Source organism: Girardinichthys multiradiatus, chromosome 19, assembly GCF_021462225.1.
Source record: "Girardinichthys multiradiatus isolate DD_20200921_A chromosome 19, DD_fGirMul_XY1, whole genome shotgun sequence".
Lineage (NCBI taxonomy): Eukaryota > Metazoa > Chordata > Actinopteri > Cyprinodontiformes > Goodeidae > Girardinichthys > Girardinichthys multiradiatus.
This window is the reverse complement of record NC_061811.1, coordinates 17003727-17023532: the sequence shown is the minus strand read 5'-3', so window position 1 is coordinate 17023532 and position 19806 is coordinate 17003727. Positions and strand designations below refer to the sequence as shown.

The following is a 19806-nucleotide window of genomic DNA, read 5'->3' as shown; positions in this document are numbered from 1 at the left end:
TTAGCCTCATATTATAATTGCATAAGTCATATTTTGAATTAAGTGATTCTGCTATGAGGCTAACAATATGCTTGTTAAAACAAATAGCCAAATGGATGGAAGCAACACAATACATTTAGATATTGTGAAGATGACTTGCTGAAGTTCATACAGAGCATTACAAGTGACTCTGAACATGAAACGGTTGTTGGTGCCAGAAACTGCTGATCTATTAGGATTTTTACACACAACCATCTCTCAGGTTTACAGAGAATGGCCTGAAAAAAAGAAAATATCTAGTGAGCAGGTATTGTGTGGGCAAAATTAGGTTTTTGATGTCAAGTGAGAGTGGGCAGACTGGTCTGGGTAGATAAAAAGCCAAAAGTAGCTTTAGTACCCATTCATTATAATCAAGATATAATGGAATACAATATTTCAGCATATCAAACCTTGAAAAAGATGGGCTATAGTGGCAGGGTAGCACTACTATCACCTAAGAACAGAAAACAGGCAAAATCTCACATTGGATCACCACAAGTGGACAAAAACAGTTTGCCTAGTACAATCACTTTCAATTTCTGCTGCATTGCTAGTAGTGGTGAGTTAAGGGTGCGGGTTTCCCTTCTCAACCTTTTATCCCTGTGACCCCATCTTTTAAATGACTGATTGACTAACATTTTTTGGTGCACTTTGGGTCTCTGTGTACCAACTGAGCAACATTTTTAGCCTACCTGAGTATTGCTGACTGACTGTATAGGCTATGCTCTAAAGTTGGATATGTGGCAGTAAACTGTCTCATTTGAGAAGAGTGGCCATAAGGGAAACCAGAATAACGCCAGGATCTTGCTAAAGTTAATAAAAGCATGTGGTTTCTTTGCTAAGAACAATTTATCCAAATATTAGGAGGCTGTGACAATTATTATTTTGATAGATCTAAACAATTATTGCGATATTCATGCTGCTGTTGGGTGTATGTAAACCTTTGACTGGAAGTGTATTTCTAGCCTTGGCTGCCATAACTTTCCGAGGCCAGAGGACTTTCTAATCTTGTTAAACAATGTTAAACATCTCGTCTTCTTCTCTGGTTCAGACTAATTCTCCTGCTGCTTTAAAGGTCAGCAAATGTAAACCGGATAGAGACTAACCGTTCTCTGATGTCAGCCATTTATTTGACGTTCATTTAAATAATTTAACACAGATTTAGCCTTCTTATTAAAACACTATATAAGAATATATATTTATTAATCTTTCTCTGGCTCTAATTGGTTTAACATAATCAGTTTGGGGGGACAAATTCAAACGCTCAAACAAACTTTAAACTTTTGCTTCTGATCCTATTTTATACTAATTAATCTGATTAACCCACATTAATGCCTTGTATTCCTTTTTACAAAATCTGCTTTCTGAGGAAAATATGATAAGTTTCTATCTCCTTCTGTCCACAGATCAAGACATTTTTATTACCACTTGGGAACAAAACTTTCACGTACATATTAAAATTCTAGCATATTAGCATATTTCCTGTCTGACCTTCGCAAAGCTCAGCAGGGAACTCCATTACTTCAGCTTTGCCCTATGATTCTCCTACTCCTTTCTCTTCCATTCCACCTCCGATGCGTCTTTCCCTGCGAGTTCTTGCCCGATGGGGTGTGAGCAGCAATTTGTCATGTCCCTCTAAGCGTAACCAAGATGAGATGGCAGGGGCCCTGGGGCACCACCTGAACCACCGGCACTTGTGCTTACATAATGGAAGGTACCGAGGAGAAGAAGGGGGATGGAAGAAAGCTCTAAAACAGCCAGGGAATATAAAAGAGAGAAGCTCACAGAGAACATGCAACCAAAACTGTAAGAGCTGCATTAGTCATCATAATACCTGAAGAAGACAAACTCAGTGACATCATTGGAAGGAAGCAGCCTTTTGAAGGAGGATAAGGCAGCAGTCTGTGCCAGAAAAAGATACCAGGACTTTGATAGTTTATGGGCAAGAAGAAGAAAGGGCTTTGATTTCCTGGAAAAAAACAAAAATTACCCATGACATGCGTAGAGGACATTCAAGACTGCCCCTTTGGTTTTCAACAAGATCAGCTCCTTTGAGAGATGCTTTCGTCATAGAAAAGCCTGAACCTTGCCCTGAAATATGCAATTTACTGTGCTGGAAAATAAGGACAGCATGGGAATAAAAACTTTGACGGGATATTTATAATGAAACTCATACATAATTTCATTACACGGTCATAATTAAATTGATTCTTATGGGTCATTTTCATGATTATGGCTTATACTTAATAAAACTCAAAATTAGGTTATCTAAAAATTAGAATATTACATAAAAGCAATAAATAAGTAATGTTACTTCAAATTATAGATAATACTCCTTACTAGACAGTTTCCTACACACAATAGCCACAAAAGGGAATCTGCTAAAGAAGCTGTCGGTTTAGACTGCTGCATTCAGGCATATTAATGGAAAGTTTAATGGAAGGAAAAAGTGTAGTAGAAAAAATTTGCACAAGTAACAGGTGATGGCCTTGAGAAAATTGTGAAGCAAAGCTTAATTAAGAGATTGAGAACAAACATTTTAGAGCATCTCATTCTTCCACACTGCAGATAGGGTTTATGCAGGGTTCATATGCATTTTCCAATAATTTTATAAATTTCCAGATTCATCTCACGGTTTTGATAATTAGAATATTTGAATACAAATTATTTTGTATGAAACCTCTCACACAGTAGACATGTTTCATTTATTGTCTGCATATTTCACATATGAAAGAGCATGAAATAACATCTGCTGAAGCTGGAGTCTTACTTTACATTTTGTTAAAGGGCAGTTTCACTGCTTTTGTTGTCTTCTGAACTAACAAACATCAAATCCATTTTATAATCTGATGCTTGAGAACAGTTTGTCAATGTTATCTACAAAATTTTTAAAAATGTTAAATGGTAAAATAAAAGTGTGAGATGGTCCTATTTTGATCTTTAAATGTGTGTGCATGTATTTGTGGGTTTTCACCCAGAAACTTAAAAACCAAAATACTGATGGCCTAATGTTACAGTTAAATTGAAGGGGTGTCAAATAAAAGATAAAGGACATTAGATGAGGAGTTAAACCTAAACAGAGTGTGCAGGAACATTGCTTATGGGGTTGCTGATTTAATTTTTCAGTAGCACTTAATTCCTGCTCATTATGCCAAAATGATCAATACCTGGTTTAACGGCCACTGTGCCTGATTGGCCAGCAAACTGACGTGACCTAATGCTCTGTGTGGTGTGAAAGATGAGAGACACCAGACCCAACAATGCAGATGAGCTGAAGGCTGTTCACACGTCAGCAGAGCCTGAGGCTGATTGTCTCCATGCCACACTGCAGTGATGTATTAATTCATGCAAAAAGCGCCCAACCCAGTATTGAGTGCATATACAGGTCCTTCTCAAAATATTAGCATATTGTGATAAAGTTCATTATTTTCTATAATGTAATGATGAAAATTTAACATTCATATATTTTAGATTCATTGCACACTAACTGAAATATTTCAGGTCTTTTATTGTCTTAATATGGATGATTGTGGCATACAGCTCATGAAAACCCAAAATTCCTATCTCACAAAATTAGCATATTTCATCCGACCAATAAAAGAAAAGTGATTTTAATACAAAAAACGTCAACCTTCAAATAATCATGTACAGTTATGCACTCAATACTTGGTCGGGAATCCTTTTGCAGAAATGACTGCTTCAATGCGGCGTGGCATGGAGGCAATCAGCCTGTGGCACTGCTGAGGTCTTATGGAGGCCCAGGATGCTTCGATAGCAGCGTTTAGCTCATCCAGAGTGTTGGGTCTTGAGTCTCTCAACGTTCTCTTCACAATATCCCACAGATTCTCTATGGGGTTCAGGTCAGGAGAGTTGGCAGGCCAATTGAGCACAGTGATACTATGGTCAGTAAACCATTTACCAGTGGTTTTGGCACTGTGAGCAGGTGCCAGGTCGTGCTGAAAAATGAAATCTTCATCTCCATAAAGCTTTTCAGCAGATGGAAGCATGAAGTGCTCCAAAATCTCTTGATAGCTAGCTGCATTGACCCTGCCCTTGATAAAACACAGTGGACCAACACCAGCAGCTGACACGGCACCCCAGACCATCACTGACTGTGGGTACTTGACACTGGACTTCTGGCATTTTGGCATTTCCTTCTCCCCAGTCTTCCTCCAGACTCTGGCACCTTGATTTCCGAATGACATGCAGAATTTGCTTTCATCCAAAAAAAGTACTTTGGACCACTGAGCAACAGTCCAGTGCTGCTTCTCTGTAGCCCAGGTTAGGCGCTTCTGCCGCTGTTTCTGGTTCAAAAGTGGCTTGACCTGGGGAATGTGGCACCTGTAGCCCATTTCCTGCACACGCCTGTGCACGGTGGCTCTGGATGTTTCTACTCCAGACTCAGTCCACTGCTTCCGCAGGTCCCCCAAGGTCTGGAATCGGCCCTTCTCCACAATCTTCCTCAGGGTCCGGTCACCTCTTCTCGTTGTGCAGCGTTTTCTGCCACACTTTTTCCTTCCCACAGACTTCCCACTGAGGTGCCTTGATACAGCACTCTGGGAACAGCCTATTCGTTCAGAAATTTCTTTCTGTGTCTTACCCTCTTGCTTGAGGGTGTCAATAGTGGCCTTCTGGACAGCAGTCAGGTCGGCAGTCTTACCCATGATTGGGGTTTTGAGTGATGAACCAGGCTGGGAGTTTTAAAGGCCTCAGGAATCTTTTGCAGGTGTTTAGAGTTAACTCGTTGATTCAGATGATTAGGTTCATAGCTCATTTAGAGACCCTTTTAATGATATGCTAATGTTGTGAGATAGGAATTTTGGGTTTTCATGAGCTGTATGCCAAAATCATCCGTATTAAGACAATAAAAGACCTGAAATATTTCAGTTAGTGTGCAATGAATCTAAAATATATGAATGTTAAATTTTCATCATTACATTATGGAAAATAATGAACTTTATCACAATATGCTAATATTTTGAGAAGGACCTGTACTGTTCAGTACGTAGAGATCCTTTTCAGTAGGCCCATATTTCGGTATTAAACATCCTTTTTACTTTTTACATCCTTTTTCCTCAGGAAAATTCTAATTTTCTAAGAAACTGCATTTTGAGTTTTCATTGTCTGTAAACCATAATCATTAATATAAACAGAAATAAAGAGTCGAAATATACCACTCTGTGTGTAAAAAAAAAATCAGATTTTTGAGTTTAATTGCTGAAATAAATTAACTTTTCTATAATATTCCAATTCATTAAGATACACCTGTATATTCAAATTGAAATTGGACTTTAGCGTTTCTGTACAAATACTGTGTTGACAGCTACATCATAGCTATCAGACAACACCTTGCATCTAATCTGTGAACAAACTGTCCTTGCAAGACCATAAGCACGAAAACCAATTACGCAAAGAAAGAACATAAAAGAGGAAAATGCAAATTGATCGATAAAAGCCCCCCATGTGGGCAAAAGGGAGTGTGGCTGTGCCTCAGAGCTATGCTGCAGTAGAAGCTTGAGAGCTCTGCTGTGGGGTGATAAAACAAAGGGGACCACACTCACAACAGCCTGCAACATCTTCGCACATCACAGCCTCGCACATCTGCACTCACTGGGTTCATGTCAACTGCATTTTGCTCTTCTCTCCTTCCACTTTTTCTCTCCTTTCATCCATTCCCTGAATGATCCATTTATTTATTCATCTGGCTCCCAAAAGAACAACACAGCATCAGCACTTAAGATCTCATCTGTTACAATGAGAAGTATCACACATGCCAGGCTGGCTGTAGTGTCTCTGCGGGAAAGTAGAAAATTGCTGCGGTGGCGGCATCCCACGAGGAGTTCTGGGACTGTAGTGCTGCTGAAGGTCGACTGCGTGCACCATCCTGCATGTTGGCCAGATCTCATTTGAAGAAAAAGATCTCTTAGGGGTAGTTTAGGAAAAAAAAAGTGCAGGGTGGACAGCTGAATTAAGCTAACAGGTCAATACTTTAACCAGTCACCTACAGGCACCTTATTTACAGGTCCTTCTCAAAATATTAGCATATTGTGATAAAGTTCATTATTTTCTATAATGTAATGATGAAAATTTAATATTCATATATTTTAGATTCATTGCACATTAACTGAAATATTTCAGGTCCTTTATTGTCTTAATACGGATGAATTTGGCATACAGCTCATGAAAACCCAAAATTTCTATCTCACAAAATTAGCATATTTCATCCGACCAATAAAAGAAAAGTGTTTTTTAATACAAAAAACGTCAACCTTCAAATAATCATGTACAGTTATGCACTCAATACTTGGTCTGGAATCTTTTTGCAGAAATGACTGCTTCAATGCGGCGTGGCATGGAGGCAATCAGCCTGTGGCACTGCTGAGGTCTTATGGAGGCCCAGGACGCTTCGATAGCGGCCTTTAGCTCATCCAGAGTGTTGGGTCTTGAGTCTCTCAATGTTCTCTTCACAATATCCCACAGATTCTCTATGGGGTTCAGGTCAGGAGAGTTGGCAGGCCAATTGAGCACAGTGATACCATGGTCAGTAAACCATTTACCAGTGGTTTTGGCACTGTGAGCACGTGCCAGGTCGTGCTGAAAAATGAAATCTTCATCTCCATAAAGCTTTTCAGCAGATGGAAGCATGAAGTGCTCCAAAATCTCCTGATAGCTAGCTGCATTGACCCTGCCCTTGATAAAACACAGTGGACCAACACCAGCAGCTGACACGGCACCCCAGACCATCACTGACTGTGGGTACTTGACACTGGACTTCTGGCATTTCCTTCTCCCCAGTCTTCCTCCAGACTCTGGCACCTTGATTTCCGAATGACATGCAGAATTTGCTTTCATCCAAAAAAAGTACTTTGGACCACTGAGCAACAGTCCAGTGCTGCTTCTCTGTAGCCCAGGTCTGGGGAATGCGGCACCTGTAGCCCATTTCCTGCACATGCCTGTGCACGATGACACTGGATGTTTCTACTCCAGACTCAGTCCACTGCTTCCACAGGTCCCCCAAGGTCTGGAATCGGCCCTTCTCCACAATCTTCCTCAGGGTCCAGTCACCTCTTCTCGTTGTGCAGCGTTTTCTGCCACACTTTTTCCTTCCCACAGACTTCCCACTGAGGTGCCTTGATACAGCACTCTGGGAACAGACTATTCGTTCAGAAATTTCTTTCTGTGTCTTACCTTCTTGCTTGACGGTGTCAATAGTGGCCTTCTGGACAGCAGTCAGGTCGGCAGTCTTACCCATGATTGGGGTTTTGAGTGATGAACCAGGCTGGAAGTTTTAAAGGCCTCAGGAATCTTTTGCAGGTGTTTAGAGTTAACTCGTTGATTCAGATGATTAGGTTCATAGCTCATTTAGAGACCCTTTTAATGATATGCTAATTTTGTGAGATAGGAATTTTTGGTTTTCATGAGCTGTATGCCAAAATCATCCGTAATAAGACAATAAAAGACCTGAAATATTTCAGTTAGTGTGCAATGAATCTAAAATATATGAATGTTAAATTTTCATCATGACATTATGGAAAATAATGAACTTTATCACAATATGCTAATTTTTTGAGAAGGACTTGTATACAGAGCAACCAAAGGCTGAGCACCACGCTGTAGATCAGGAACAGGCTTACGGTTCATTAGCCCATGAAGCAATAAAAAAATATCACACATCTGCATTTAGAAGCATATCAGGTTGATTAATCCTCTCTGATCCCCACTCTCTATTATTTTGTCCGCTTTGTCATTCATGAATCAAGGCCATCCAAGCCGGTCCCTCCTCTGATGCACGTCCTCCACAGAAAGGACAGGAAAGACAGGGTAGCAGCTGTGTGTTTTAGCCTCCTGCTGACTGAGGAAGACGATGCTCTGGGGATGGTCAGTTTTGGCATGGCGGGGCAAACATGCACCTCTGGACTGGCAAACTTAAAGGCAGCAGCCATTTCTTTTGTCTAAATTAGATCCCCTACCCCAGTTGTGCAGTAAGTCTGTGATTAGAAATATTATCATCAGTTTACATCTTTTTCACGTCTTATCTTGTAAGAGCAGCATCGCAGCATTATAATTGCTGCAGTTTAATGTAAAAATGTGACATCTTTTACAGTAGTTTGCAAAAGTATATCTCCTTGAACCTTTTAACAAAGTTTCTAGTTTCTAGAGATGAAGGTTACTCTAAATCTAGTTTCTGACAAAACTAGATTTAGGTTTTTATTAGCTGTAAGCCTTATTCAATAAAAAATGTTCTCTGTGGGTAATCTATGAGTATCACTACATTAGAATCACTGCAATAAATTAACTTTTACATAATAATAAAGTTTAGTGAGGTGGACCTAAATTTCAAGTTCATAAAAGATGGTCCTGACTCCATAAAAGCCCTGTATTTATGTTGCTAAAATTGGATGCCAATTTCCTTAAACATTCCTTTTCCAAACACGTAGCGATCTTAAATTTACGCTAGTTAATGTCCAAACAACTGCTTTCTTGTGCGGAATTTCGCTTATAAGTGGTGGAGTATTTTGCGTGTCCAGAATAAAAATGTTAAACCGGAATAAAAACTTCAAAATGAATAATTAGAGGCAGCAGCATTAGGTAAAACGTTGTAAACCGGTTCAACTAAAGCAGCAGTTAATCGGTTTGAGACGCGCCTCATGCACTGCGTGTAGTGATTAGGGCGCATTGCTGTGTAATCACTGATGAAGTTGTGAGGCAGACTGCGCTCCCTCTCCCTCTCTCTCTCTCACACACACACACACACACACACACACACACACACGGCGAAGAAAGGGAGAGGGAGGCGGGCTAGAGGAGGGGAGGGGAGAGGCGGCAGAGGCGCTACGGTCACTTTCTCACAGGCTCCGGCCGAGCCTGTGTGGTCTCTCTCCGCGCTGTTGCTAAGGAAATGGATGGCTTGAATGGATCGGTGGTCCGGATTGAACCGTGCTCCTCGCCCCCTCACCTCAGCAGCTTGCCGTGTTTCAGTGTGTGTTTACGGGAATTACTGCTAGAAACGTGACGCGTCGGCTCCAGCTCTGCACCAGTTGAGGTAAGAAATTATTTTAGCGTCGCATCGTCGGATTAAAAATAAAGAAAAAAACAAAACAAAAAGAAAAAGAAAAAAACAACAGACTGAGCCAGAAGGTTTTTAATTAATAATTAAAAACATAACTAAGATTTTGTTATTTTTTATAAAAATAAAAAAAAAATAAGACATGTATAATCAGGTTGGATTATTGCGCGATCTCACCTTGAGAAAACTGGCTTTCAGAAAAGAAAGTATAGATAGTACAGCTATGAGGTGAGGACACTGCAGCTTTAAGTCCACATAGCTATTGCAATGCAAATACCCCAACTCCTTTCTCACTCTCCAGACTATGTGGCTGTGCTAAAGATTAGGAGACAAGAATGCACAGCAGAGTCCAGTGTTTTGATTACCTACTGTCAGCCAGAGTCAACGTCTTCCACCTTAGTCCCATGGTGTCCTTTGTTTTCAGCCATAAAAAAAAGTGTCTGTATGTGTGAGGTGAATAAGCTGAGAAAAAAGATATAGTTCAATTCAGTTTCTCATTTCGCTCTCTCTACCTTAGTCCAGTGGAGCTGCAGCTGGAGAAGCGAGGTTAAGAAAAGCAGCCAGGCAGACTGGTCAACAAGCCTGGCTGGCGCTGGGTGAATGCTGCCCGGAGAGGACAACGGCAGAGGCAGCAGCGTTGACTTGAGCAGGAGCATGGCATCCACGGGCATGCAGATATTTGGATTTGTCCTGGCGCTGTTGGGCATCATGGGTGCCATGGTGGCCACCCTGCTGCCCAACTGGAAAGTCAGCGCGGACGTGGGCTCCAACATCATCACGGCAATCTCGCAGATGCAGGGGCTGTGGATGGACTGCACCTGGTATAGCACCGGCATGTTCAGCTGCACGCTCAAGTATTCGGTGCTTTCACTTCCTGCATACTTGCAGACTGCTCGCACCACCATGGTGCTCTGCTGCGTGCTGGCTGCCATGGGCCTCTGCCTTGCTTCTCTGGGACTGAAATGCACACGCTGGGGAGGTGGACGGCGCTCCAAGCGACACGCCGCCATAGCCAGCGGGGGGTGCTTTGTCACTGCTGGCTTTCTTTGTCTGGTGCCTGCTTCTTGGTTTACAAAGGAGGTCATCACAAACTTCTTGGACTCCAGCGTGCCCGAGAGCAATAAGTTTGAGCCTGGGGGTGCCGTGTATGTGGCCTTTGTTTCAGCAGGTTTTCTTTTTGTGGGGGGGTCCATATTCTGCATGTCCTGCCCGGGGAAGAGGCACGGCCCTCAGGACCTGGTTCTGCTTCCTCCGCCGGACAAACTGCTGCTCCAGCAGCAGCAACAGCAGCTGCTCCAGCAACAGCAGGAGCTCCAGCACCAGTACTGCTCTCTGTCCCCCTTAGACAACAAGACTGGCTACAGCCTGCAGGATTACGTGTAATAAAGCAGCAGCTGTAGGGAGCCAAGCCTGAGGAAGAAAACGTCACACTTAATGCTGAACATTGGGCTTTACTCCAAACTGAAGTGGAAAAGCAATAAGAGGAGGGCAACAACTTTGAATTCATTTCTGGCTCCTTTTAGTCTGTTTTGCAAGCACAAGTGGTGGAGGTATTCCCTGTGCAGCGCCTTTGAAAGAAACAGCGCAAATGTGTAAGGAGGCAGGATTCGTGCTGCAGAACTGAAGGAAGCTCCCAACTAAATGCAGATTCTTCATCAGTAAATCACAGAAAAAGCTCTCCGGGGAATGGATTACGCAAATAAGGAAGCCGTTGGTGAAGATTTCCCCCCTCCTCACCAAAGCTTTGAATAGAAAGAAAATAAGCAATCGTTTAGCTGCTATTTACAATCGTTCATATCGATAGCCCCCTCCCTTCCCATATTTGACTAAATAGGCAATATAAAACAGAGAGCAGAAAGTAAAACCTCTTCCATAGTAAGCCATTTTTTTTTTTGCCATACATATCTGCTAGAATGCAACCTTGAATTGATTGAAATTTAAAAAAGGTGATATTTGTGTTAGCTTCTAAAAGGATGTTGATATTTTTGCCTCTAAAGCATGCCGTGTGGAGCCTGTCTGCATATTAGTAGATTGGAATGCCTGGTAGAACGACTGAACCACACATTGCCTGTGCCTGAAAACAAAGCTGTAGAAACATTAACCCTGCTGGAAGTTTTCAAAGAGGACTGTCAGGAGGAAAGGAAGTGGGGCTGCTGGGCTGCATCTAACAAAGAAGACATGGGCAACCAAACAGATGCCCGCGTTTCACTCTGCAGGTGGAAATATGAGAGAAAGGGAGAGAAATTTTGCAGGAAAGACATTCACCGCTTCAGCAGAGTGGACGTTTTCATATTCTCATACAGACACAATCAACCTGTGTGTAAGCTGCAACCTTCCCCATCAAAAATCCATTGAAGACATTTACACCCACACCAGTAAACATTCAGAGGCTTCTCGCATGTGCTTTTCACTCTCGTCGACCGCCTCTTCACTGCCATGGAGACAGAATTCCCATTTAAATATCTTTATTATCCGTCAGTCACAGAAGTTCTTTCAGAAGGGGCATCCTATTATGCCGTCAAGCCCCCTGCTTACAGTTTCTTCAGATGCATCTCTGGTTAAAGCTTTTAAAAGACGTTCTTCTCTGCAACCATTTTTTACAATGTCCTCATTGAAGCAGACATTTAATGGTTCAGCATTGCAGGGGGATGTTTGAAAACGAGAACGGGAGGCTCCTTGGGTCAAGTGGATAGCTGTGTGGCAGACGACTAAAAAAGGTTTGAGTCATTCCGCATATGTGACTTGTTTTCCAAGTGCGTCAGCAGCAGTGCGCATATGTTACCAGTTTCACCTGCAGAAGCTCTCCGTCTTAAGTTGCGTCCACTTCATTATCCCACTAGCCACACCATTCCTTGTGTCCCACCAGTCGCTCCTATTCTTTTCTCTCTCCAACTCGTTCACCCTGGCCTGTTTGTGTCAGCTGTCACATGGATGTGATCCCTGACCGGAGAACGCTGATGCATGCTGAAAGCGTGTCCTCCTCAAATGCACATCCACACCAGGCACAAATAAACAGAACTCTTCTTCCCCACCCACACCTGCCTAATCATGTGTCAGTTGCAGGGCTACGCTTTCATGGTTATATTACAGGGAGAGTCTTCACTTTGACTTGGAGGGGAGGAATATTGTGTTTGTGCATGAAGCAGGCAGGGATGTATAGAACTGCACATTCTCTCCTTTTCTCTCATAAACATGCAGCTTCCTGGGGGAGAGCAGATGGCTGAGCCCAGCCTGCCACCTGCAGGCAGCTGCCAGCACACCACAGGCACCTCAGTGGGCACCGCTGGCAACCATGGCAGCCCCGTAGGGCCAAAAGTGGCACGACTCAGAACTGCCCACCTGACAGTAACCCACTGCCCAGGCACCACAGCTGATAAATGCAATACAACTAGTAAAGAATGTGCCATGTCATCAGCTAATACTGACACGTTATGTGTTTGAGAATGTGCCAAATTGTCTCATAATGACGAATTTTAATATTATCTGGAGTTTTTCTGTTTATTTTTCTATGAATTTTACATTTGAAAATATATGATTTGGGATTTGTTCTGCCAGAATAGATGCTTGTGTACAGTCATTTGCAGCTTTCGAGGGTTATTTTAAATCCTCCTTATTCCTCATTCCCCTCAAAGCACAGCAAGACTCCACAGAGTCTGAGCCATTAATGACTACAGTGCCGTGTAAAAGTATTCCCTTTAACCCCTTTATCTACAACCACAAACTTCTATGTATTCTATTGAAATTGTATTTGATAGACGATCGTAGCAATATCACAACTGCATAGAACAGCTGAGATGCAATATTTCTGTAGCTACCGTAATTGATATTGTCAATGTAGTATTCAGTAATAGTAGCACACTTGCATCTTTTCCTGTTTTTGTGAAGCCCTACTGAGCCTTAACCAGTAAAGCAGCCAAGAGGCCAATGGTAACTCGGAGGAGCTGCAGAGACCCCCAGCTCAGGTGGGAGAATCTATGGAGAGGGAAAATATAAATCATCCATTACACAAAGCTTTATCTATAGTGGCCTGAAGGAAACCATTAGCAAACCAGTTTGTAGTGTGTAAGCCATTGATACATTTTTATATGGAAACCATTTTTCTTCAGAATGATGTACCACTTCATGTTAGTTTATTACAAGATTAAATGCATGGAAGTTTCTGGTGTGATGGGATTAAAAAACGGGAAAGACTTCATGGGGTATATGATTACATTTTCAAGGCACTCCTAGTGTTGGACTTTAAAAACGTATTGATATCAGGAAATCTGGTCTGTGACAACTGTACACAAGTGTCTGATTTTAAGGATTGTGTTCCTTGTTTGTTTGGAGGACTCATCCTTCAGATTGTTTCAGTGTAAGATAAAACACCATGGCCATGCCATATCTTCTTTATAAGAAGACTACTCAGTGCACTTTTAATTTGTTTTACTATTTGACAGCAGTTTGGTTCAAATAAACGAGTATTCCAGGCTCTCTGGACCAGTATGAACACATAACACAAGAGTGGGCACTCTGGACAAATAAAAGTGAGCAATTTCCGTCTGATGGGATTCAGCAGGGAAATACCAGCTAGAGATTTCTCTCCTTTTAGTGGCTGTGCAGCTTAATCATCAGCACGCAATTTTATTTGCTTATAAATGGCCAGAGTGCAACGTGACTAGGTCCTTAAAGTCTACAGTTATAACTCCTGCGTAAACTGTACAGAGAAGTTGGATTTATTTGATAACCGCAGCTTATTTTTGTGAATGCTTTAGCACTTCTTACGTTGCCACAGCATATTTGTGATGATGAGCAGTTCACAAGTTCTGATACAGTTGTCTCAATGTGCTTGTGCAAGTAGTTCTATTTTTTACCAATAAAACTATTTTGTGAAAGCTTACAGCTTTGGTCTTATTTGTGTTTTTAATCAGAATCGTTCAGCTTCTTCCAAACCAACAGATTTCCGGCTGCTACAGGCTATTCTGAGAGTAAACAGGAAGCCAGTTTTTACAAACGCAGCATAAAAAAATATTACTGCACTATAAGTTGAACTCAAAAGTGGCATCCATAAAATATAACTGGGTAGAAATAGATTTTTAAAGTAAGGGTTTCCCTAATATTATTCCCAAAAGCTTTTCCAGATACTGCTTGGGTAAATATGGGCGTTAGCTAATACAAGAGTTAGAGTTATTACCGTTTCTTTTTACCTTGTAAAGACTGTATTAGTCCCAGACTGACAGCTGCTTCAATTTTTTTAATAGATATTTAATAAATATAGAACTTAATTTTTGATTTTATTTCATTTTTGACATTTTTCTGGGTGCATGTGAGGGTTTTGTGGATATAGTCTGCTTCCCTACCACGGTCCTAAAATATAGCAATTAGATGAACTAAAAACACCAAATTGCCCTTATGCTCCTGTGTCGATTAAAGTAAAATTTTCTCTATTGCTCTGTAAAAGACAACATCTTGCCCATTGACTATTGGAGATACAGTGCCTCACAAAATTATTCATATCCCTTGAATTTGTTTTTGCATTTGATGGAATTTTATCAACAGATCAACATGTTTTTGGGGGATTTTATGTAGTAGACCAACAAAAATTGCCTCATGGCCAGTATAAAACCTTTTTAAGCAAGAAGGTTGCCACAACAAAAGCAGGGAACAGAACAAACATGTGGGAGAAGCTGATCAGGTCAGATGTGCAAAATATAGTTTGTTAAGAAAAAAACCCACATTACCCTAAAATAAATCACCCCAACTGTTAAAATTTGTGGTAGTACCATCATGCTGTGGAGATGCTCTTCTTCAGCAGGCAAAGGGAAGCTGGTCAGAGGTTGGTCTATTATATATAATCTCAATAAAATACACTGGAGTTTGTGATTGTAGCGTAACATATAGGAAAACCTTTAAGAGGTATAAGTGGTTGTAGACATGAAAAAATAAGTTTTAAAGACCTGAAACATTTTCTTTAGCTTTAATAACAAAATTAATCTGATTCTTATTAAAATGTCTGAATAACAACAAAAATAATTGTTTTTACTGCATCTACTCGAAGATTCAGCCAAAAATGTTTAAATAAAAGTAAATACACCAAGAAAATAGAAACATTTTTATAAACATAAAATTTATTTGACATCATCAAGATATATAGATACAGTTTCTGTTGGTGTGTTTCACAAAAAGAAAATGATTAAAGTGTATAACGGGTGCTGCATTAAAATGTCTTGAGACATGCAGATTTTGCCATTTAATTCCTGCATCTTGTAGCCTGAAAACTTCACATGGAACCTATATTAAATTAGTTAGAATCTGGCATTTCATTAAAACTGATTGGAGTCTCCTCATTACTCGAGTGAGAAAATACCATGGATTATTAAATTATCTCTTTCTCATGCACACACTCCTTCTGCTTACGCAACAAGACTGTGCATCAAATATCTGCTCCTCTCATGGGGAACCGCTAAGAATCTGCTTCTCTGTGTATTTAACCTACATTTCTTATCAAAGGATTTCACCCAGAGTTGTCACTATGAAAGATTTGGGAAGTTAGCTTTAGACGGGAGACAGTGAGGTGAGCGCTCGTCTGTTTCAGGCAGAGGTTAATTATGCTACAGCCTTCGACTTGAGCTCTTCTTCCATGTTAAAATTCAGATTATTTGGTTAACCTTTCTGACTCAGTCAACAGACAGCCCACCAAAGGATAAAGAAAGGAATAAAAGAAGATTTGGCATTAATGTGACAAAAGCAAAACACACACCCCTATTCCCAAAATAAATTGAGCACTAAATGGCAGCAGTATGTCACCACCATGTGTGTCTTTTTGTTCTGGGAGGCAGTCATGCTCACAAAGGTGGTATACTGGAGGTTTAAAGCTGCCATTGGCGCTGAGGGGGAATGACCTTCCTTTGTCAAAGCAGCTCTGTTGTATTCCCAACGTTCACGTGAAGCTGCTGGAATAATAGCAACGACCTTGGCTGAGCAGTAAACTGCTGACAAAGGCAGTAAAAAGCGACAGAGATGATAAAAGCAGCGGTTGAAGGAAAACAATACAGGCCGACAGTTCAAAGAAAGCCTTTCAGTATCTCCGCTTTGAGCCTCGGGCAGCGAGCTCAACCTTGAGGATTTCTGCAAGATGAAGGTGGAGGAGGCTTCGTATTTTGTAATCTATACTTTCTTTAATGACACTGATCAATGAAAATGTTATGCGCCGCCTTAAATAGGTTTGTCGTAGAAACCCAAAGAAAATTCCCAACTGGGTCCGCTTATTCTTAGCCCATCTTAACCCATAGAATAAGGGGATTTTATAACTTAAATCAGGTTTTAATGATAAATTCTTTTTTTTAGGTTGTTTGATGGTGTAGTCCAGTGAAGTTTGGGATCGCATCATTGCTTTATACAGATGATGGTGGCTCCTGCGCCTGAAGAGTCAGCTCCACTTAGGCCATGGTTCTAACCCGGACACAGATTAACTGTTCCCTCTGGATCATGGTTCAGTCTCTGCTTCAAGCAGAAATTATCTTGTCGTCGTGTTCCTGATTTAAAGATCAAGATCCCAGACACAAATGGCTGAAATGACCCACCGGTTGTCAGGGGTGGCTGGGCTCAACCCAGTAGAGTCACTGCTCCTCCGCTTCGAGGGGTTTCCCTAATGTAATTTGAGTCATTTGAGGATGTTCAGGCATCTGATTTAGCCAAAACACGTCAACCTTGTTCACATTAAAGAAAGCAGATAGATAACAGATTGATGGTTATCCATTTTGGGATTGTCTGATAAAGATGCCTCCTGGGCACCAAATGTTTGAGGTTTTCTAGGCACATCTCACTGGGAAGAGACCCCAGAATTTACTGGGGGGACCCTTCTAGTGTCTGGGAATGCCTTGGGATCCCACAGAATGTGCTAAAGAATGTTTCTGGGCAGAGGGATTTCTGAATGTTTCTCCTAAAACTTACACCCACTTGTTTTCCACTGACTTTCCTAAAAGTGTTTTTAAGGACTGCTTTGCCTATTCGCAGCTTTATAATATCCCCTACATACCTGCATGCTGCATGATGAATAGCTTAATGGACCCTAATTTCCTAAATTGAGCACCAACTCTGAGTGAACTTTGTATGGTTCATTAGGAGCATCATCTTTGGAGTCCTCATAAACCAGCTATGCCAACCCTTGCATTTTGTTTCAGAAGAGGAATAGAAGGAAGATTATTTTTGGGTCTCCTTCACCATTGGTCTGTAACATTTTGAGATCCTGTCTTGATACAGCGTTTGACCCCGTTTACTAGATATGAATATTGGGTAGATGTGTGTAAGAAGAGTGGCAGGAGGTAAGGAAACAGTCCGGTTCCTCAGAGTTGATTTTCACCTCCGCTATGCCTGATGGTGGGCCACATAAGGTCATGGAGAAGAGATCCATCACTGTGACTGGATTTTACTGGACTGAGTTAGGTCGGACTCAACAACACAGAAGCATATGCTCCAATTCAACGGATACTTTTATTTCAACAGAAAAACAAACAGCTGACCCTGTCCTGTCTGACCATTTCTTAATAACCTTTGAGTTTAATTTAACCGAGTACTCCACACCTGAAAGAAAATTTCATTATAGTAGATCATTATCAGGCGATGCTGTAACAACCTTTAAAGAATCTGTTCCACTTTTAATTTCCTCATTATCACTGAAAAGCACAGTGGAGGGCAATAATTCTGTTTCTGCCCCTTCACAAATTGATTCTTTTGTTCATAGTGTTTCTTCATCATTGCGTGATGTATTAGACAATGCAGCCCCCTTGAAAAAAAAGGTAATCATTCATAGGAGGCTAGCTCCTTGGTTTAATTCAGAGCTGCGTACTTTAAAGCACAATGTTAGAAAATTGGAGAGAAAATGGCGCTCTACACACTTAGAGGATTCCTACTTAATCTGGAAAAATAGCCTACTGTTGTATAAAAAGACACTTCGCCAAGCTAGAACAGCTTATTTCTCATCATTAATAGAAGAGAACAAGAATAATCCTAGGTTTCTCTTTAGTACAGTTGCTAAACTTATACAGAGTCATAGCTCTGTTGAGCCATCCATTCCCTTAGCTCTCACCAGTCATGACTTTATGGGATTCTTCTTAAATAAAATTGATTCTATTAAAAAGAAAATCTTTGATATACTCCCGAAGATGATTACTTCATCCTCAGCAAGTGAGACAACATTGGAAATAACTGCAGAACCTGATTTGTGTTTGGACTGCTTTGATCCAGTGGAGCTTCCTGAGTTATCAGAAATATTAGCTTCATCTAAACCTTCAACTTGTATGTTAGACCCAATCCCAACCAAATTATTTAAGGAAGTGTTCCCTCTGATGAACCTGGATGGCATTAAATTGACCTCTGATAATAAAGTAAAAAACTTTGGTGTTTATTTTTGACCAGGACATGTCATTTAAATCCCATATTAAACAGGTTTCTAGGATTTCCTTCTTTCATCTCCGGAACATTGCCAAAATTAGAAATATCCTATCCAGGAATGACGCTGAACAACTAGTCCATGCATTTGTTACTTCAAGGCTGGACAATTGTAATTCTTTACTATCAGGATGTCCACAAAATGCAGTTAAAAGCCTTCAGCTGATTCAAAATGCTGCAGCAAGAGTTCTGATGAAAATTAAAAAGAGAGATCATATTTCTCCTATTTTAGCTTCCCTTCATTGGTTCCCTGTTAAATCCAGAATAGAATTTAAAATTCTCCTCCTCACATATAAAGCCCTTAATGATCTAGCTTCATCATACATCAGAGATCTGATTGTTCCATATGTTCCTAACAGAGCACTTCGTTCTCAGACTGCAGGTTTACTGGTGGTTCCTAGAGTCTCTAGAAGTAGAAGGCAGTAGGGAGGCAGATCCTTTAGTTATCAGGCTCCTCTCCTGTGGAACCAGCTCCCAGTTTTAGTCCGTGAGGCAGACACCCTGTCTACTTTTAAGGCTAGGCTTAAAACTTTCCTTTTTGATAAAGCTTATAGTTAGAGTGGCTTAGGTTATCAGGGAGGGAGCCTTCCTCCCTCCCTGTTGGTTGGAGTAAGGGGGAGTCAGGTTTAGCCTAAACCGGCTCAGTTATGGTTGAGGCGCAAACACACCCTCCATTTCTGCTACCTGTATGACCCCCTCTCTTTTCCAGTAGTTATGGTCAATCTGACAGAGGGAGGTATCCCAATCCTTGTGGTTTTTAGTATAACAATGACCATCAGTGGGACCCTTTGTGGGGTGCCTTGAGACGACATTGTTGTAAATAAGCGCCGTTTAACTAAATAATCTGAACTGAAACTATCTCTGTAGTTATGCTGCTATAGGCTTAGGCTGCTGGAGGACATAACGACCACTTTCACCCTCTTCACTACATTCTCACACTACTCTCCAATTTTGCATTATTTGCTGTTATTTCAGCTTTTAACTTTGTTCTCTCTTTTCTCTTCCTAGAAGCTACACCTGGCCTGGCTCTGTGTCTACCTGTGACACCTTTCTGGAGAGGGGAATCGTCCGAGCTTCTGCTGGCAACAACTTAATGCTCACCCTCTACCGATGATCCACATAGCCCTGTCTTTTAGTGTTTAACCCTTTCTCTCTCCTAGACATGGCAATTGACTGAGCTTAACTATAACAAACTCTATGTGCTCTCTTTCAGACTCTAACCTTGAAAACTGGTTCAGAGTTGATCTGTTCTTTCTTTCTAGGTGAAACGACTAAAGGAGCTACATCCATTA

At 41.1% G+C, this 19806-nt stretch overlaps 2 protein-coding genes across 3 annotated transcripts in view; one reads left to right on the top strand and one right to left on the bottom strand.

Annotated features, from left to right (window-relative positions):
- Positions 1-19806, bottom strand: part of tfb1m (transcription factor B1, mitochondrial) — a 65420-nt gene that overhangs the window by 6446 nt on the left and 39168 nt on the right. The window lies entirely within an intron of this gene.
- On the top strand, positions 9740-13964 carry LOC124855689 (claudin-20). Its single transcript, XM_047345689.1, has one exon. The coding sequence runs from the start codon at positions 9740-9742 to the stop codon at positions 10466-10468; it is 729 nt and encodes a 242-aa protein (XP_047201645.1). The 3' UTR covers positions 10469-13964.